The sequence below is a fragment of the Drosophila elegans genome, unplaced genomic scaffold (genome assembly GCF_018152505.1).
Source record: "Drosophila elegans isolate 14027-0461.03 unplaced genomic scaffold, ASM1815250v1 contig_183, whole genome shotgun sequence".
In the NCBI taxonomy this organism is placed as follows: domain Eukaryota; kingdom Metazoa; phylum Arthropoda; class Insecta; order Diptera; family Drosophilidae; genus Drosophila; species Drosophila elegans.
The window spans coordinates 9,417,580-9,439,017 of record NW_024545550.1 but is presented as its reverse complement, the minus strand read 5'-3'; the positions used below and the strand labels follow the sequence as shown (position 1 = coordinate 9,439,017).

Below are 21,438 nucleotides of genomic sequence, written 5' to 3'. Positions count from 1 at the left end.
GAGGGAATTTAATAATATATGTTGCTAATGTTTGGAATCGAGACGAGACGCCGTTTATTAGGCGTGATTATGCTCGGAGATAGCAGTTTTAAAATTCAATTTGCATAATGAATTTAATTCGAATGTAATTCCCGCAATTGCTTCGGCCAATCTTTTGATCTGCGCATTGTTAATTGAGTAATTAATGCCGACGCCCACGGAAAATAGAAATATATATATTGTTATATAGATGGCGATGGAGATGGAGACCACCCACTTGGTCGATTGGCCGCGGCCCATAAACAGATATGGCAATCAAATAAAAATTATGCAAAATTCTTTCGATAACGACAGCAACAACACGGCGTGTATAATTTAAATGTTTATTAAATTATTTAGTTGTGAATTTATGAATCTATTATACAAAACGCACACGCAACCGCTTCGTTTCTTCGGGGTTCATTTCTTCGGGAGATTTCTTCGGCTGTTTCTGCTTTTTGTTCAGTTGCGTGTGCGGTGGACTAGAATATGGTACAACTTAATCGTTAAGAATTTTCTTAAAGCTAGCCTTACACGCTACTCCATAAATACTAGATCGTAGATATTGCCGGCGACCCCCGAACTCTAGCAGGCATCCTTTGCGGCAGCGGCACTGGCCGCCTCCTGAAGCTCCTGCAGCTCCTCCTCCTCGCGGGTCAGCGGTATCGTCGAGTGGTTGTATAATCCCTGGGCCATCAGCTGCAGCGCCAGCGGATTCTTGGTGCCGCTCGACTTTTTCAGCTTGGCCCGCTTGTTCTGGAACCAGATCTTGATCTGCGCCTCATTCAGGCCCAACTCGCCGCTCAGCTGCTGGCGTCGCTTCTCGGTTAAATACCGATTCTCGTTGAACTCGTGCTATGGGCGACAAATATTTGAAATAATATTGGTTTGAGTAGGGTAAAATTTTATATATTAAAAATTTGTTGGTAATAACTACGAAAATATGCAATTTATCTGGAAATAAGAACAAGCTTCAAAAATTGAACTATCTGACTAAAGAATTTGTTTTCGTTTTGATTACCGCAAAAAATTACATAAATTGTACTTGGTAGAAATCCAAATACAATTAAAAATATTTTAATTTATTTTCATAAGGCAAACTTAAAGTATTTCAAAACAATTCATATTTTACTTAACTTTAATTTTGTTTTGATAATTATGATTATCCAAAATGATTTATTTACAAAGATTATCAGCAGGTAATTTGTTATTCCTTGTGTATTTGTTAAATTGGTGTGTTTAACAAGCTGGTTAGATACTAATGTAAAATTCCCTTAGAACTTGAGCACTTTATTTTTAGTGTGCTTAAGTGGAATATAGGTTGATATATCGGGTTTTGTCTTACCTTCAGTCTGGCCAACTGCGTGCCGCTAAAGGCCGTTCGCGGCCTTTTGTCTTCCGCAACGCCGCCCCCGTCCGTGGCCTCACCCTTTTCGACGCCCCCGGTACCGCCCCCTCCACCTGCCGCCGAACTGGACGTCGATGGCTTCTTGGGCTTTCGCGCTCGTGGACCTGCAAAATCGGGAAACACAATGAGATGAGATGAGTGCGGAGGTCATAAAAATTCCAGGGAGCGCTTAATGGCACCAACATGACTGGACCTGCGATCTCAACCTGCCCGACTGCCAACTGCCGACTGCCGACTCATCGGGCGGACATAAATCCTGTGCCTCATATATGTTGCAGCGCAGCCCGGCAATTAATTCACATTTAAATGCGTCCAGACAACCTCGGATGGAACGTCCTTCTGCCCTCCCTCCCCGCTTTACAAACTCACCCACCAGCTAAAACAATTAAAGTTTTTGGGTGGAAATTTGCTCGCGTCATTTTCAAAAAGTAATCAACGCAATGACTTTTGACTGTGGCTAATTTTCCTGAAGGATAGCCAGCCCGACAAAACACCCCCAAACGAAAGGAAACGACTTGAGTTGTCTTGGATTTAATTAACAGCATTCGGGGCGGACAGGCGCAGAGAATCGCTCCTCCACTTGATGTGGGTTGGGTCTATTTCTATTCTATCCTGAAAATGGGGTTTCAAAATTTGGCTCGTTTTGGGAAATAGTTGGCTAAACTGTAACCGAAATGCAAATGGAAAACACGAGAAATGAAGCGATTATGAGGTTTCACTAATGGGAATATTTTGGTCAAAGGAAGAGCCGAGTCAAGTGACCGCAAGATGTTCGAAACGAAACGAAACGAAAAGCAAATATGTGGCAAGTATTTTGTAATTTAAGAGCTCCATCTATCATAAGGCATTTGCGAGTGTCTTGGGGATGAGCTTTGGGGGAAATTGTCTTGAAGGAAAATAAATTTTTCGCCTCTAAAGAATTTAGGAACAAGAATAAACCCTTAAGCCGCCACTAAAATATTTAAAACCTGAAAAAGAATCATGTAAATACTTTTTTAACGGAGTGATAAGTTGTATTTAAATTTTTAGAGATTAATTCAGATATTTAAAATATGGTGACCTTTCAATTTTAGTTACAATAAAAGATAGATGACTGAAGCTATGGATAGAAAGAGAATAAAATTAAGCTCCCAGCCTGACCACTTAGTTTTATAAGTTTTCTAAGATAAGCATGCTTATTTCTGCTTCACTGAACCTATAAACAAGTAATAAAAACAATCAATGTTCAATATTTATTAGCTAAACCTCTACCAAGCTAACTTATGACCCATTCCTTGCAGCTGCTGCGAACTATTAAACACCATCATATCGATCCAGAATTTCCAGTTGACTGAGGCCCATTTTAAGTCCTTTTTTACTTACTTCGACCTGCAATGAGAGAGAAAGAGATATATAGGTTAGAACATTTAAGGTTAACTGCTTGGGACAATTTAAAATTTAATTTACTTTTAACGCGAATCAATAAAATATCGGAAATTGATTAAATTCCTCGACGTCAGCGCGACTCAGCGGAAACTTTCTGCCGGCGAAACGTGCAAAAATTCCCGGCGACCCCACTCGGCCATGCCCACTCATCGCCGCCTGCCGCCCCAACAACCTTCAAAACAAATGTAGCGGCACTAATGGCAACGCAACCAAGTCATGCCCTAAGTTAAATCGTTGGAAAAATTGAACAAATCAATTTTGTCAACAAAATGCCAAAGCTGCCGACGGGCGCGAAATTAAACCAAAATTTCTCTAGTGAGTCGTGGGGGAGGAGGGGCGCCTGACAAGTGGGCGTGGCTGTTGTAAGGTGTTATCACGGTTTTAAATTTCACACGCAGCCGACAATAAAAACAAACAGCGAGAGGCAAGGAAAATCAGACCTTGAACCTGTCAGACAGCCGGGAGACGATGGCGACAGGAAAATCCAAGTCATGATGACCTCCGACCCTCCTGGAAAACACCCCCTTTTGCCCATTGAAAAAACAAGAAAAAAAACGCATGTTGGCAAGCCGAGATAAGCAAACTTAAGCTGCATGCCAAAGCGTCGCAAGGACATTGCCAAAAGGGGTTGCCAGCTGTCCCTTATTTCGAAAAAATAAAAATGCCCTAAAATGCAACAATTGCCAGCGTCAAATCTTTTCCTTTCTTCTTGTGGAAAATGTGATTTATAGCGTGTTAAATTTTTCATTGCTCCGCTGCGCAAATTTGACACAATAAAAGTTTCAAAGCTGTTTTTCCGGGGAAGTTCCTCCGGAGTTTGTTTCGCAAGGGGGTTACTTCAAATTGGCTTTAATACAAATTATATGAACTCAATCAATGTTGGTGAAGTACTGAAATAAGTATTTACGGAAATATCTACGGAGAGTGAATCATTTTAGATCATTATTTGAGAAAAACGAGGGAAAAATTAAAATAATTTCCAATTAACTTCATAAATTTTTGAAAAAAATTGGTCATTAAGGAAAATTGAAAATACACAATTGTTTAAATTAAATGGGATTATATATTATTTGTAAGACATTCTCAATTTGGATTATTATTTTTATTGTTGTGGTCAACGAACTGATCCTCAAAATACTTTTCAGTGCTTCTCCAACTCCTTATTTACTGTTACTAACAATCAAAAAATGTAGCAAAAAAAAGCCCAAGTTGTTCGATTTTGAAAAGCAAACCAGACCCAGCAAAAAGAAGTCAGGTGGTGGCCTTGTTCTTAACTAAGCCGGTAAGAAATAAACAAAAACAGAGACGCACATTCACATAAATTCATGTTCATCAAAAACCAACAACGGGCCAGAACAGACGGCAAAGAAAACAAAAACGGAAAGATGTCTTCATCAGCAGCCCGAATGACCCAACTTGGCGAAGTGAGTCGAGTCGAGGCAAAAAGCTGGCCTCTTCTGCTGCCATTGGGGCATATGTTTAAAATAAACGCATTTGTTTTATTTATGCTTAACATGAGTTGCAAATGCCAAAAGCAGCAGCTCAGGCGCACAGAAAAGGAATCCGGCCGACCAGGTGAGTTGCCATTTAGGCAGAGCAAATGAATGAACCTGGCCAATGAGAGTGCGCAATTAAATGCAAAGAATGATGATTCCGGCAGGAGCCAAATATGCAAGGATGTGGGGTATTTTCAGTACGACACTCGTAACTCACGCACTCCAAACAGCAAAAAGCAAAAAGCCAACAGCAAACAGCAACTGCAAACTCCACCGAAATTGTCTTATAAAGATCTCAAACTAACGGGCCACACACAGACCATGGTGATCGCGTCACAGGGGAGCCACAAACCGAAACAGATACAGATACAGATACATATGGAGATACAGATACAGATACAGATACGGATCGAGATGGAGCCGGTCTGGCGATCGAGAACCAGTCACATATAGTAAGCTGCTTCAATCGTCGAGCTTCGATGTAAGCGATCTGTTTCGAGACGATCGCAGCTCGTATCTGTCTCTAATGATCGCACATTCGAGCCCAGATCATTAATAAGCCATAAAATACAACACATAGCCGGGGAAATTTACATGTGAAAAGTGAAAGCGATAGATGATTGATCGGTGGTTATTAGGAATCCATAGTTCTGATCGCTGTTCGCCGATCATTGATCACTGATCACTGATCAGGGGATCCCACGCACATAACCAACCTGGAAAGACAGGCAAATTAACGCTGCGGTTTGGCGACACTGATGAATATTGACATGACGACGCGTCGCTCATCGGTTTGATTGCACGTTTAATTGAAGTGATTGACGCGGACAGCGCGACACTCGCAAACGCAATCACAATCGCCGGTTGACAAACGATGCCGATGATCGTATATAGCTTGCAAACTTCGTCAGCGTTTTGTCTATCGCTCAATCGGTCGTCCGATCGAAAATAGCCATTTCAGCCCAGTCCAGCCTAACTAGCTTATAGCAGCGCCAAAGGCTAGCGTCAACATTCCAGCGCATAATTTGCTCTCCTGCATGAAAATATTTTAAAGCATATTTCTTAATTGCTCTATCACTGCGGTCGTTTTGCTATTTATTTTGTTTCATGCCACTGCCTGTGTGTCGCTAGTGCCGCGGGCTAATTTGCATAGCCCTAGCCAGCTTTGCATATGAAATTGGCACAGTTGTCCTCGCGGTTCTTTCATCGCAGGGCCCCTCATTCAATATGCTCCATGGGCGAGTCGAAGGTGTCAAAACATGTTGCTTCAAACGCAATTTGAAGTCGGCAAATGAAAGTGGGATAGGACAGTTGAAGTTCTTGAAAACTACTATAATTACTCCATCATAAAATTGGTATTCATTAAACCAAAGCTTAAGCAATCGGTAAAACAAATAAAACTTGAAGGACAATTCCTTTTCTTGAGAACTACAATAATGACTCCATCATTAAGTTAATATTCATTAAACCCAAGCATTACCAAACGATATAACAACTAAAACTAAAACTTACGGCAAGAGTGTTGATATAAAATTTATTAAAACTTCAAACACTCTTAATACTCCAATAAAAACTAAAAAATCCATTAAATTCTTAAGCATTTCGAAGCCCGCATAACTATAATATTAAATATGGTTCGGCAAAGATAATCGCGATGGAATTTCCTCACATGAAGAAGATTCCTCAATGATCCCAGCGAATTCCGAGGCAACCTTTTACGCGCTCTCACACCTTTAGCGATTTAATACCCTGCCCGGGATATCGCTTACACCTATAGCATTGATTGGGTCCATGAGGCGGCCGCAACTGGTTTGACAAATTGCAAACCGCATTTTCCGCTGATATTAGCAAACAATTTCATTAAGAAACTGTAATCAATCCGCTGCGTTAAGCTGAGCATCAGGTGGCCTGAAACTGCAACTGCCATTGCAACTGCCATTGCAACTGCAACTGGGATTTGGATTGGAACTGAGATTGAGATTGGCGGAGGCCTCAAGTACAGGCGACACCGATATGGGCGGCCAAAGTATCTGTATCTCTCTATCTGCTTTTTGCAGCTGTGGATGTAGACATATCTCGAGCCTAATAGACTCGTTGCTTTGGCTTTTGTTGTTTTTGTGCAATTGAGGTGTGAACATTTTACGCTTCTATGGATATTTCGACTAAATTAGTGCACTTTTATGGCCTCTCAATTAACGCAATCCTCAGTTTCTCAGCTCTAAGCTATCGAAGCTCTCGGCTCCAGTTTCTCCAATTAGATCAGTCAAAGTCTGGCAGTCTGGCAGTCTGGGGAGTTACTTTCACCCTAATGAACTCATCAGAGCCACTGATCTCGCGGACCACCCGAAACGAAAGGTATCTTATGGCTATCGGGAGAGTGTTTTGTTTATTTGCTTTTCTGACTGTCGGTTGCGGTAGTCAGCGGGTTCTTTCGGAGGGGGGGGGCTATAAAAATAAAATTAAATCGAAGAACGCAGCGATCTCTGAGGCGATCGACCGACCAATCAACCCGCCCAGACACTAATGAATATTTAGATTGCCCACGAGAGCGGCCAAAAATCGAAGTTTCGGCCCCAGAGCGGCAGGCCCAAATAATTTGTAGATCAATAAATGTTCGCTTTATGGCTCTATTAGCGGCGATAGCCCCTTTTTGGACCTTCGACGTCGTGTGTGGCCGAAAAACTGGCAGGGTTGCAAAACAAATATGCGAATAAGTGTGTTCACACCAGGGCGATGCCGACATTAACATCAATCTTCCACGGATCACCGCAATGCAGGCCACTCGGACCACTGGACCACACCAAAGGTCCTCATCGGCGATGATCGTCTTCAAGAGCCCATGATCACGATCGTAATCGCAATGATGATGATGTTGATGAGGCTGATGGGGAAAGGCAATGAGCCAGAAGATCGGGCCGAGACTCGAGCCCAGATGCAGGGCTCCAACCGAAGGCTCAGGTCTCTGGGCTTGCCTCTTTTTTTGTAAGTCAAGTTTGAAGAACTTACTCAGTGCCCTGCACAAAGTAAGACTACAACCAGCTGGAATTGCTTTATAAATTTGTTTGTTTATTATGCAAAAAAGTTGACTGCCATCAGAATCTTTTCATATACATTCAAAGCTCTTCAAAATAAATAACTAATTAAACAATAATATAGTTCTGTGTTCCATTTTAAGTAGCATAGCTTAATTATCTCTCTAAGTCGAGTATCAAACACATTAAAGAGCTTTTATCCACAGTCTACTATGCCTTGCACATTGTGTGGTAGGGTGTATGGCATGTTAAATCTTGAAATGTCTTAATAAAACAATTAATAGCACAGCTGAGCTCATAAGATTTTTTCTTTTTATATTTTTTGTTGTGCCAATGCACGGGGCAGTCACAATGTCTTGAAAACGGGAGCGCATTCAAGTGAATTAATCCAAAATAAAAAAATAGTAAGTCTGTAATTGTTAAGTATAATCTTAAATTTCAGAATAGAATCTCAAATTTTTGCTTTCCTACGGAGTTGTTGAGCCGATGATTTGTTAGAAAAAGTATTTAAAAGTTCTAAGCTGTTGCTGATAATTATTTATAAAATCTAGTTTTGAACAATATTTTTTAACAAGCTTGTTAACTTTTGATTAGCTTATACATAAATGGCTTTCCTTTGATTTATGTACACCGAAGGACAGTTTGCATGCTAACTCTTGAAACAGTACAGAATAATTCCGACCCTCCGCCGATTAGCTCCGCTCCTGAATTATTTTTTATGGCTAAGCTGTGTGGCAGACAAAAAGCCAGAGTCGCAGAGCGAAAGCCAAAAGCCTGGCCGATCGTTCGTATGTCGTGTACGTACTATAAAGTAATTGAAAAGCACAACAGATTGTTTTAAATATCAGCAGGGCGAGCCGCCCAAGTTGACCACCTGTGCGGTGGTGTTCGCCGTGGATTTATGGCCCGGCTTTTGGCCATGCCTCTGAGTTTGGCTCTTACGCTTACTCTTTTCGTTTTTTTTTTTTTTTTGTTGTGCCATGCAGCTGATCTCTCGCTCCGACGGGGCAGCATAATAATCATCATAATCATCGGCGTCATCATGATCATCGTCGTCGTCATCATGATCGGACTCTTATGCTAATTTCGAAGACGACGACTTCGCTTTGGATTCCGCCATGTGGACCACACACGTCGACCGATTCGCATGGTCTCCAAAGGTCGCTCTTCCCTTTTTTTCCCGCAAGAACTTTATATGCTTTTATGGAGCCATGCCCGAAAACCAAAAAAAAAATTACAAAGAGTATTCGCCACTGGGTTTTTCGGCTTTGATAAATTATCGATAAAGTGATGCGATCACTTTTAATTTGGCTTAGTTTACCTACCGCATTCTTCGGCTTTGAACTTTGGGAATACGACGGTATTGATATCAGTTTCGGTTTTACTTTTTTTATTCCAACAAAAATCGAAGGGAACAGCCGTGGAATTCTAAGCCTGAATTGATTGGGGATGCTGCTGCTCTTTCTGTTGTTAATTAAGTTATCAACGTTTTTATGACGTCAGCAGGTTGTCGGATATGGGAGCGAGTGCGAGGGAGAAGGGCAGACGGAGAGACAGGGAGAGGAAGCAGCTGGCGCCAGAAGACGCCGCTTAGAAGACTCTGCGATCGGTTCTTGACTGGCCCATCTTCTGGCATCTTGACAATTTCCAGGAGCCGAGGCCTGTACTGATACATAACCATATCGGTACAAGGAAACTGCAGATACCCTTTAAGTTAAGAAATGAAAAAAAGAAGGATAAAAAAAGAAAAAATCTGTGGTTTTAAACCAGAAACTCAAAGGTAGGCACACAAATTGTCAGCAAAGAGATCAAGGATTTTAGTATGGGTAATACCTATGTATGAATGTCCTGTTATAAAAGGATTAACACTTTTTTCAATCCACATCACCCGAAATAACTCGTATATTGACTTTCACTTTGAAATTTGCATATTAAGAACACACCATTTCTTAACTAATTATGATTAAATCTAAAATATTACACCATGTCAATTACCAATCTTTCTTAAAAAATCGTATAACCCTTTTATGAAAAGTGTATTAAACGTAAACAACGTTTCTTAAATCGGTTGGATCGTTTTCTTCAGTTTCAGTCGCGGACCCTATCAAAATGCTCTCGATGTCGTTTAAGCAACAGCCCCATCTCAGCGTTTTTGTTAAAATTCTCACGCTTCGATCTGGCGACTTTTAATTACTATTATCCCCTGGCTGGCCCGATTTCGCGTGTTTGTTGTTTGTGCGGCGCTTTTAATTAAGTAATTATTAAAAGGAAGCAGGAGCTCAGAACAAGCCAAGTAAATTTCAATTCAATTTCAGCTTTTTGTCGTAATCTGTGCTTCAATTTCAACTGTCATCGGAGCTGCACTTGGCCCTTATCCGGCTCGAAGGACCAATGCCCCCGCTAATTCCTGTCTGCCTGCAGTTTACACATCCTTCCTCGATTTTCCCTTTTTCCCGTGAAGAGGAAACTGTCATTTGTCTATTTTTAACAGACACGCCGACATGAAGGATTTAATTAAATTCAACTCGAGCTGACAGCTTCCATACACGAGCTTTTGATAGTCGTCGGCGGGTTGGTTGGGAATGGGGAAGGGGGAGGGGGTTTAAAAGTATCTGTATCCGTATCCGTTTCTATCTGTGTGTTCATATCAGCGTTTGTGGGGGAGTATTCTCGGTATGTTTGTTTATTTGTTTGTTCGTTTGTTTGCCTTTGTTTGTGCTCAGTTTGTCTGCAGCAGATTCTCAATTTCCGATTTTCGATTTGTCGACTCTCGACTCCCTCGGCTGCATTCAATTCATTTACTTTACGCTTTTGACTTTTGTTTGCTGTTGTTTTGCGCAATTTGCCAGCAAACTTTCAGTCGAATTGGATTTCGAAGTGATTGAATAAATAAGGGAACAAGCGAATCAATATAATTGGGTGTGGGCATCGAGATAAGTTATAAATGGCTGTGGGTAGTCTAAAACTAACCAAGTTCTTAAATTAATATTGTTTAAAAGGAGTATTTGTAATTTGACAGATAATAAATTGTCTTGTACTTTTTTCCAAGCATGTAACAGCATATTTTTACAAGATCACCTGAAATCTTATAAACTTTTTTCTATATTTTCTTACAAATTTTTACTTTTTACGCTGAAAAAAATGAATAAATTTGTATTTATTTATTATTATTTATTATTTATACATTTCGTTGTTCAAAGCAATTAACATCAAAAAATATATATATATTTCCCTTGGCATTGAAGTTTTAATTCTCACCTATTCAATTTACACAAATTAAATTATTGTCCTCGAATTTTTTCTTTATATGAATTTAATAATAAACAATTAGAATCAACTACTAATGAAATCATATTCAATTTATTCAACATTTTTTTCGTTGGTTTTATTCCACTATTTTTCCACCGCTCTAGGTAAAGACTTTGCTGAAATTGCGCACAATTTTGCATTACTCATACGCCTTGTTGAGCGCCGTTTAATAACTCACTTGTCGCGACCCGGACTTCAAGTTTTTTCTTACCCCAATACCAAAATTCTAGCAGCCCCAATTAGCCATTGAATGAAAATGTCACCGTTATAGTTTCCATAAGCCAAAGTTGGCTGACTGGCGGCAATTTTGTTCGACGCAAGAGCCAACAATCAATGCAAATGTTGCATGCAAGAAAAGCAAAAAAAAAAAAGCAAAAACACACTGGCAGACAGAAGGCAATTTTAGCATATGAAAAGAAGAACGTTAGAGGAAAACTGCCGGCGTTGCAAGCATAATTAAGCACACGGAATTGGCCAAGTTAATAGCGCGGACAGAGCAGAGAAAAATAAAAAAAAATTAAAAATAAAAAAAAAACACTGTTGCATGGCTGATTGCTTACTGGCAACGTCAATCAGTCGACTGGATTCAGAGTCAAAAACATGGCAGCTAAAAACATTTTCAGCCGGCTAAAAGCCGTTTTCCACTTTTGCGACTCTCTGTGGCCATTTATGAAATTAAGTTATTTTGCTCTGGGGGCCACTGCAGCAAGTTGCAACAGCTGCTGCAGCTGCAACAACGACAGCAGCAACGTTGTCAGGCACTCTTTGTAAATGAGTTATTAGACTCGAGTTGACGATTTTGGCCAACAACAAGTTCTGTGCGGTCTGCTTTTCCGCCGGCAACGCCCATCAAACAACAAAAAAATGGCAGAGTTTCCACCCTCACACAAATGAGGGTTGTGCATACACATGAATATTAAGTCGAACAGAGATGACAAACCACAAATAAGCGGAAACAAAGATCCAGGGGTCCCTTGTTTATTTTCCACGCTAATCATAAGCCACATTTTGTCATCCACCTCCCATTTCCCGGAAGGTGGGGAAAAAGTCCCGGAACAACCACCCACGAGTGTGTCGACAAGATAAGCCACACTCAAACAATTTTCCTCCGGTTTGGGGAGGTGATGATGGAGATGGTGATGGTGAACCTGCCGCCGTCTGAGGGGTGGATTTTATTGGATTCGGGCTTATTGAATTTGCTGCCTGAAAGCTTGTTTAAGCACTCGCACACCCACCAGACCAGACCAGACCAGTCACCACCCTTCAGCAGCAACCACACTCAATTATTAAGTGGAATGGATTGACTCCAAGGGGCGGGGATCAGGGCAATCGAAAATTTAATTAAATTTGTTAGTACTTTGGTGGGCGGAGATAACAAAAAAACGTGGTTTGTATGTTACATGTTACATATAAAAATAATCACAGTTCCCTTAGACCACGACATGAACAAATAGTCATTAATATAGGGAAAAGAGATTTAAGATAAAGTCAGGAACAAAATCATCATTAATACCCATTAAGGTTTTCTTAATATTGCGTATTATTTCACGGAATTCCAATATCCTTAATTTGTCAGAGCTAATCAATAGCTTACTAGGCTTACTTACTTTGTTTGTCAAAAAATTCTGTACAAACAATCACAAAACAGATCAAACAACTAATTTCACAGCATTTATTATTTGTTAAACTTTGTCAATCCGAAACTCGACAATAACCCTTAACAAAATGAAAATCGCTGGACCGTGTCAAAGCTTTTATAGCGATTATTCAATGTATAAACCACCCCCAAGTTAGAGAAACACCCAGCAGCCCCTTGAAAACCGTCAACTCATGATGTATTCCTGGGATGAAATTAATTTAGTGAGATGCAAATTGTACACAATCGAGACAATGTTGGGGGCCGAGCATATCAATTAAGCCCGGTCCTCAATTTACATTTCAATTACAAAGCGTTTGTCGAAAATGTCGGGCATTAGGCGTGCGGCAAGTTGATCTAGTATTTTGTGCACTAACATACGCTCTATATAGAACACATTCATTATTCAAACTTGGCAAATTCTATGCCATTAGTCAGGAGTCGAGAGGAAAAGACTGGAAACAAAACCAGACGACAGTGGCAGCAGCAGATGTCAATTGTTGTTGGTTGGACTTGTTAACAAGAATGTATCTGAATCTGTATCTGTATCTGCGGCCGAGTATCTGTATATGCATCTGCGTAAATGTGTCTGTGATGTGAGTGCTCAGAATATTAATTACACAAACTAAAAATGCAACCAAACAATCGCCTGGCTGAGTTTCTCACATTGATTGATACTCTCCAGTCAGGCCAGTTGTGCAACATTGTTGTTTGGTATCTACTTTTGTATAGCAGTGAGTTGCCTTTTTTTATTGAAATTGAAACAATTTATGCACGCAATTAAGCTGAAAGCGGAGGCAGCTTCCAGCTGAATCTGTGGCATGCAAGTAAATTTGTCTTCCTCAGCTTCATGTGCTGCATAAGCAATGATATGGGTGCCCAAGTCTCAAGAAGGGTGCGAATAAACCCCAACGGACGGATCGAGTCGCTGGCGATGATACATGAATAAAGAAATTAGCGCCTTACGATGGCTGAATGAATGTTTTTTTGCGCGGAATTTCGGTAAGAAAAAAGGTTCACCTGGTAACACGATAAGTTTAAATTAATTTATTTGTGCACTGTAAGCTTGAGTCAGAAAATGCGTTTGAAGAAGAGTCATGCCTATGAATTGACCTACTGGAATCTGATTTTAAAATTGTATACCTCTAAATCTTTTTGGCTAATGCTTTAATTTAAATGATGGTCATTTTATGCACTTAAATTATGGATTTAAAATTTTAGTCAATTTTTAAACGTTTTACCTGATTTTAATGAAGTTTGATAACATCTAAACTGTTTAAACTGTTAAACTTCGGCTAGCCGCAGTTTTCTTTCTTTCTTGTTTTAAACTGCTGTAACCACTTTTCAATTATTTTTTCATTAATACTCAAAACATTTAACCACATACAAAATATAAGATATTTTCGAAACTCAACAATACTCATATTTTTCAAAGTATATTAATTTTAAAAGGAACCCTCCCTACTTCTTAACATTTTTTTAGCCCATAAAAAATTAAACAAAACCTCAAGCGCCTTTCTCTGCTTCCTCTCTTTCTTCGCCCGCACTCTCCCCCCCGACCTCCCCGAATCGAACCCAACGACCGCATCCTTATCTTAGTTAATTGTTCAATTACACTAAAGTCAACTCATTTGGAGTCATTAGCATGTCATTAAGGCACCGACTAACAAAAACCCAACCTCATACTTTCTCCTCAGCTGCAGTCCGTTTCTTCTCCTTCTCCCTTCTTCTTCTTCTTCAGGTCCCTCTTCACGAATCTCTTCTCTTCGGTAATTCTTCTGGGTTGAGCGTGCAAGATGAACATATTCGATAACGATATCGGGGATCTATGTGTGTGAGATACGAAGAGATGTCTCATCTTTGGGGGCTTAATTACTTGCACGCGTGCTAGAATTTTATTATATGAGACGGGGGGATAGTTGATTCATCATCTTCTAGCCCCCCTCTCCTTCTCTTTCTCTGTCTGTTGCAGCTGCAACAAAAGTTATTTAAATCTCCCGTGAAGATGCTCTTTCTCTTGCGAACGCGCTTCTTCTGTTTCCTAAATGTTGTTTTTATTTATCGCCATGTTAGCTGTCTGTTTTGTGTGGCTGCAATGTTTTTGCTTTCCTTAATTAACTCATTAAGATTTGGCCAACAGCAAGAAAGAGAGGGGATATGAATATGGAATAAACATGAAATTCTTAACATGGGTTCCACATTGTCATTTAAACCTTGATTTAATATGAAGACAGACTATATTATTATTTTGGTAATCGATTTTAAGCACGAAATAATTTTATTCCGGTTACTTTTAACATCTGAATTAAAAAAAGCACAGATAATTTAGTTTTAATCATATATATTTATATTTTAATAACGATTTTGCTATTGGAAATTTTAAGAATTGGTATAATTGAAGATATACAGATAACACATAGTAACAAAATAGTCGTATTTTTATTAAATGATGAAATAGTTTAAAAAAAAATTAGAAAGTCTTGTATACGAAACATTTGTTTGACAGGAAAAAAGAATTATGAAATTATAAAGTCCCATCGCAAACACATATACCCTACCCACAGGCTATAGGGCATATATCCCCATAAACAAAGTCAAAAACTGTTCCTGATGAGTTCATTAACGAACTAATTTCAACTTAAATTAAACTTAATGCGAAATGATCGTCATCAGTAAAGCAAACAAAGAATCGCGAGCGCAGAGAGGAATGTTTTAATTTGCAGCTTCTGCGGAAGAAATCAAAGGAGCAAAAGGGAGAGCCCCACTTCCAGTCCCCTCTTTTTTTTTCTTTCGCTCACTCTCTTTTGCAGTGCAACAAGTTCGAAGGCAACAACACAACAACACATCCGTTTTGTATTGGCGACAGCGAAACTTTGCCCCAGCCCCCCCACTTCCCCTCTTGCTTGTTGTTATTAATAAAGACCACACATTTTGACAAGAGAGCAAAAGGGGACCACCCAAGTCGCAGTCGACTGCTCTCCTCTGCTGGCAATTTCCAGGCTTCCACGGCTTAATTATATGCGAAGAGAGCGCGGAAGAGTGCGCCTTAGAGAGAATGAAAGGGGAGCGAGCAGTTAAACTCGCGCGCGTTACTTAATTCCCCAAATGCAAATTCTTCTGCGAAAACCAGATGCCTATCGGTGTTTTGTAAATGCAATCGAGGGTAAATAATTCACTTAAGCGAGTATATGTGTGGTCATACTCCGCTGGTTCTCTCATGGGTTAACAGCATTAACCAACTACTCGCTTAATAAAAATGTCAATGTTACATTTACGGTATGCAAATGTGAATAAATAAGAGGGGAAAGAGGGGTTGCGAGGGGAAGCTGGTAATCCTGAACCAATGTAAAAACATTGCAGATAAGCCAGGAGACAAAAACAACATCAGCAGGCAACTATCGGGATCAGGTGAATTACACCAGTCAGTCAGGTTTGGTTGTAAAATTGCGAAATGTGACCAATAAATATTTAAGCTTAAAATTTATGAATACTGATACTTTAATAAGATAAACAAAGAGTTAAGTTATTTTACTTAAGTGCTAAGTTATATTTTAAAACATTTATCAACATTTTCTTACATATAACGTAACGTCAAAAAATATCACTTTACTTTTAACCCAGAAAAATTATTCCTACAAACAAATACATATAAGTTTTATATGTTGTTCTAATTTTTGTACTTATTATTTCAAATCTATGGTGCATCTACCTAAAAAAAATTAAGATAAGTACGGCATTGTGAAGTCCTATTTTGTCAGGTAGTGTAACTAAACATTACACGGCTGCTGACAGGCCAAGTTGACCGCAAAAAGTGTCTCCTCTTTCGGCTTGTCCCCAGATTATGTCGTCGAGTGTTAGGGGAGAGCCTTCTTCATTGGCAGCAGCGATGCAGAGTTCAGTTTTGGACCACCCTTAAGGCAGCCTGAGAATGGAAATGGGAATGGGTCCCAGCTTTGGACCAACTTGCTAGGTGGTCCACTGCTGCTGCTCCGCTTTCCTCATTGTTGTTGCCTCCTGCGCCTTGCCAAAAAAGCTGCCAGCTTTAAGGTTCGATCCGTGAGTCATACCGTCTCAAATCTCGGGAGAGAGCGACAGAGAGAGCGATAGCGGGGGAACTCCTAGGTGGACACACAGATACAAAAGCACACACACATGTGTGTGGTCTCCGCTGATTTACTGATTCATCGGGCAAGGCACTGAGAGAAAAATCATGGAATAACAATAAATTATCATTTATTCGTCAAGTTTTGTACAAAACTAAACAAATTTTAACTGCTGAAAGTCAATTAAATGGAATAATGTTTTCTTCAATTGAAATTATTCAATATTGATTAATGTTAGTCTTCCTGATTTCACTATTTTAAAACACTTTAAAATTGATTTTGTATTTAAGTTTCCGTTTGCTATCTAAAAATATATACATTTAAGTAAAATTTTAATATGTAGCGAATTAAGTTTTAGTGTTTTTGTTCTTCTTGCTAAAGACTTATAGGTTTTTATTTCAAAACATCTTCACTTCAACCAAATTTTATTTTTAGTGCAACCGATGAAGATCATGTTGATGATCATCTCTTTGCCTGTTCATCATGTGGTTCTTGTGTGCGCCGCCGCCTTCGAATTGCGGGTGCGTCTCGTGGTCACTGATCTGGCTCGATCCCTCCACCGCCATCACCCCCTCCCCGTTACCCCCGATCCCTGCATCAATCCCGATCCCTCCATCCCGTCCAGAGAGGAGTCCCTCTCCCTGAATCTCAGTATCTGAGACTGTGTCCCCCGGTCCTGGTATCCGTTGGATGCTGCGATCGCGGCGCAGATCTCCAATTAGCCTGCCTTCTGGTTGATGACTTAATTAAGTCTGTGGCGCCCCCTCTCCACATTCTCCTCCCATTGGTTTGCTCCGCTTTCTGGTATTTGCAGCATCGATTTCGGTTTTGTTTTGTTTTCGATTTCGATTGATTTGTGGGCGCAATGGAAATCTTGGCTGGTTAATTGGTTGTAAGAAGTCCAGACATCGCACACGCATTTACCCCTTATATATAATACCACCCAGCTGCAGCCCCCACCCACTGGAGCGAACAGTGTGATTTATGCAACCCATTCCAGATGGATCTTTTAGGGGGAAAACTGCATCTTTAAGTGTTTTGTGCATTCGGTTGACATCTTGCTGCATCGCATTTCTCATGTTGTGAAATATTTTTGCAAATCTCTGACATGTCGGTCCCTTTGAGGGAATACCACTCTCTCCATAGCCCCTTGGCAATGTGGGTGGCCAGATGGATGGGTGCATGGATAGATGGATGAATGGCTGCCTGCTTGAAACCGAATGGTTCGGCTTAAAAATCCACACACGCTTTTCCCCACTTTAATAGCTTACAATGAAAACTCTTCCGATCTTCCCTCTTCCTATTTTGGTATGTGTGTGGTCTGCGGGCTTTTTGGGGCTGCCAGATGGATATGGCGTTGGGAGATATACTCGTTGTCCCGCGTTGCAAGTTCCAAGTGAGTCATGTGCCAGGCGTGACAGAAACATACTCGTAAATTACACTACACAAAAATGCCATTTGTCGATTGACACAAAAGTGTTCCATTTAGTTTCATACATTTCATTCGTGTTAGATCATTACCATTCTGTGGGTATTACAATTTATGGGTGGTCTTTTAAAAGTATTTGAAAGCAACTTCAGATCATAAATAAAGTCAAACTGGATGATATTTGTTAACAGTAGGGAGAAACAATGGTATGGGATTTATGATTAGTTCCAAAAACGTATCAAATACCTTTACTACTATTGTAAGTATTATTTCTAGCTTGAAACCTTAAGTACAACAGAAAATAAACCCAGGGCTTTCCCTTTCTGCTTCGGTCCACTGGTAAACAACTTAAGCTGAGTCAACGCCCCAACATAACAAGATATATTTCCCGCTACTTTCGTTTTCGCTTCGCCAATTTCTCTCAGTGTTTACCGCCTGCTAGCTGTCTGTCTGCCAGTAGTCATATATATATGAGTATATATGACCTGCCCCCAAAAAACACATGGATCGAACCACAAAACTCCTTCGAAAACAGTTGACTACTACAGTTAATGGACTTTTAATGACAAGTCTGCTGGCTGCCATTGGCAAAGTGGAAAATAACTCATTTTGTTGCGGTAGCCATCAGTGTACAATGCACACTCAAATGCGACCTGCTAATGTCAACAAATTTACAACACTTAGTTCCGCCTTACGCAGCTTTCACCGCCCACAATTTAGCAGCGTCTTTAACCGCATTTTCAATGGAGCGCAAATATTTGCCAGCTTTTCGCCCCACCCACCCACTACCCCTCCTCGTTTATTTTTTCCCAGTTGTCTGTCTTGGCTTTTCTTTGTTTATTTCCCTAGCGCAGCAATTTCCATTTACCTTGGTCCATCAAATGGGCATTTTGTGTGTGTGCTGCGGACTGCCTCGTTTCCAGTTTTCTGCCTCTGCCACTGCCACATGCCAACGATCGTGGATCTGGTGGATCCTCTACCTCCATCCGTATCGCATCTCCCCCCCGAAATCCCCGGATTCTTCAGGGGGCCGCTTTAGACACACAAACAAACTGTCAGGCAGCAGCTCACTCGCCTGATTTGCAGTTGATGGATTTTACATTATTCACCATTTGTAATCGTTTTGCGGTTAAGTTCTGTTCGGACACATCGTTTATTGTGTTTGCTGGGGGAATCGGAATCGCAGAGAGGGATTTAACAAGGGGCCATAACAAGTTCCCCGATGCGAGTTAATTGAACCAGAAGGTCGTTGCGATGATCACTTGAAAATGGGGGGAATGGGCTGGAAAAGTCGGGGAGCTTGTCGGAAAACTCTAGTAGGTAATTTCAATGGAGACTGGTATGTAGAGGAAATAACTCTCAATAACGAAGTCTTAAGACACCTTTAAGCAGCGAAATTTAAGTGTAGCATAGTATTTATGATTTTGTTTCTGGGAATTTACTATATACTTTTAAAGCAATTTTATTACACTTACCAAGCCTAAGAATCTTTTATAATTGAGCTCTTTTTCGCCATGAACTCAATTTTAAGCGCTAGAATCTCTTGAAAAGCCGCCAGCAACTCAATTCACCTTCAAGTAACAAGTGGCAGTCCACAAAAAACTAAAAAAAAGATACCCAAAAGAGACAGAACGAGTGAGGGAAGACAGAGATGGCGAGCCAAAAACGAACTCAACTCTGACAATTAACACCTGCTCACCTGCTCAACATCAGTGGCGGTAGCAGTGGCAACAACAATAATAAATAATAATTGCTCCAATGAGGAAAACATGGCCAACACACACACACACACCACACTTGGGCTGGCAAACGCGTTTGTCAAAGAGCTGCTACCAAAATGAAAGAGAACCCGAAGCACCTGAAGCCGTTCGTCTTGGTCAAAAAGGTGAGGTGGTGGTAAGAGGGTGCTTTTGGCCCGTTTGGGTGCGATCACGACACACGACACAAACACGACAACGCCAACAACAACAAGAACAACAACGACAACATAAGCAACGCAACAACATCATTAACTCGAAAAAACACAACTTAAGCAAACAAACACAAAATGCCACGAACAAACATTACAAAAAATAAGAATGAATAAAATTATATACATTTTTGATGTAAAATATGTAGTTTTTTTAGGCCTTTGGCTTTAAAGTTTTGCATTTCAATAAAGTACAACGCAACGAAAATAGACATGAAAATCCAACATGGCAATGCCCATTAAAAAGACATTAAATGAAAACAAGTGTTGTCCCACAACAAAAAACAGCAACCACCAAATAGCAAAAAACAAGACAACCACTAACGACAACAACAACAACCGCTAAGCCAACAGCCAGTACAAAATTACACACCAAGTTTCTGGGTACTTGGAGCCCAAAAGAAGTGGAAGCCATTATACGGTCTATTACTGGACCCTGACTTCATAGGTCTATTGAATAAGATAGAAAAACAGAGTTGGATTCAAGAGCGAACGAGATCATCGACCATGTGAACAACTTTAAGGAGCTAATTACTTGCACAAACAAGCTTATTTAAATAGACATTATAACTATAAAGATATGCAGATCCATTCTGACATTTGGAACTGTTGGAGAGAAGTTTCAAAACGATATGGCGGAGTACAAAATTAATTCTGAAATAGTACAAGATCATATGAGATTCTAATTGGCTTTATGTTAATTACTTATGCAAGCTTTCTTATTTGAAAAGACATTACAACTGCACGAACATTAATACACAAAAAATTGTGATTATTTGGGAGCTTAGACATAAATAATTTAATTAATTTAACATTAACCTTTAAAATATTTTACTTTAAAATAAATATCTATAGCATAGGAAAATTTTATTCATTAAATTACACTTGAATTTAAAAAGTGCATAAACTAAATTATGCCAACCACATCCGAGTTTCCTATTCAGCCACAAAGTGCCCTAATGAACCATCCAAGCCACAGAACAGAGCGCAATCGCTTAACTTGCAAATCAATATTAAAATACCATAAATTTGATCTCTTTTTGGGTTGTTTCGGTTGTTATTTCGAGAGTTGTGCAACTGAGCAACCGCAAGGGGCTTTCAGATTTTGCATATGAATGGCAAATCGTTTAGTCAAGCAGAAATTAACCACAGAAGTAACCCCAAGGTGGATTTTTCGGAGTACCCAGGCAGCTGCACTGCGGATCCCCTGCGAAGAGATCAGGCGCCAGGGGAAATCGGACATGAACTAAAATCAACGTCAACTCGAATGCAGATTGAACGTCGTCAGTTGGAACCCAAATCTCCTGCACTCTACCACACGCATATCCAATTATTTAAATCCATGGGCCAAAAAACAGTCAATACAACCAAAAAAAAAAAAGGGAACTTCAACGGCCTCGGTAATGAAATGTTTCAATCACAGACAGTTCAATCATCATCCAAATTGACAGAAAAACTAACTGCGAATAATAAAGCATATAAGCTGAAAATATGATTACGATGTTTAAATGCAAATATTTGTTGCTCCCCACAGATGTTGAAATCAAGGCAAGGCCGGACATATCCAGCAGATGTTTTGCGGCGGTATCGGGATAAAGAAGTGGCTCTGGGGA

At 40.1% G+C, this 21,438-nt stretch overlaps 1 protein-coding gene across 2 annotated transcripts in view; it reads right to left on the bottom strand.

The window, feature by feature from the left end:
* Positions 1 to 348: 348 nt before the first annotated feature.
* The window catches only part of LOC108144691 (homeobox protein invected), a 33,715-nt gene continuing 12,625 nt past the window's right edge, over positions 349 to 21,438 (bottom strand). Inside the window, exons 2-4 of one of the 2 annotated variants that reach the window (XM_017269762.2) lie at positions 2,789 to 2,794; positions 1,364 to 1,530; positions 349 to 873 (exon numbers count right to left, since the gene is read on the bottom strand). In XM_017269762.2, the coding sequence (XP_017125251.1) occupies positions 604 to 873; positions 1,364 to 1,530; positions 2,789 to 2,794 (443 nt within the window). In that variant the 3' untranslated portion in view covers positions 349 to 603. Of the gene's footprint in view, positions 874 to 1,363; positions 1,531 to 2,788; positions 2,795 to 16,049; positions 16,521 to 21,438 lie in introns of those variants that run through there. The other variant, XM_017269763.2, reaches the window with a different exon arrangement.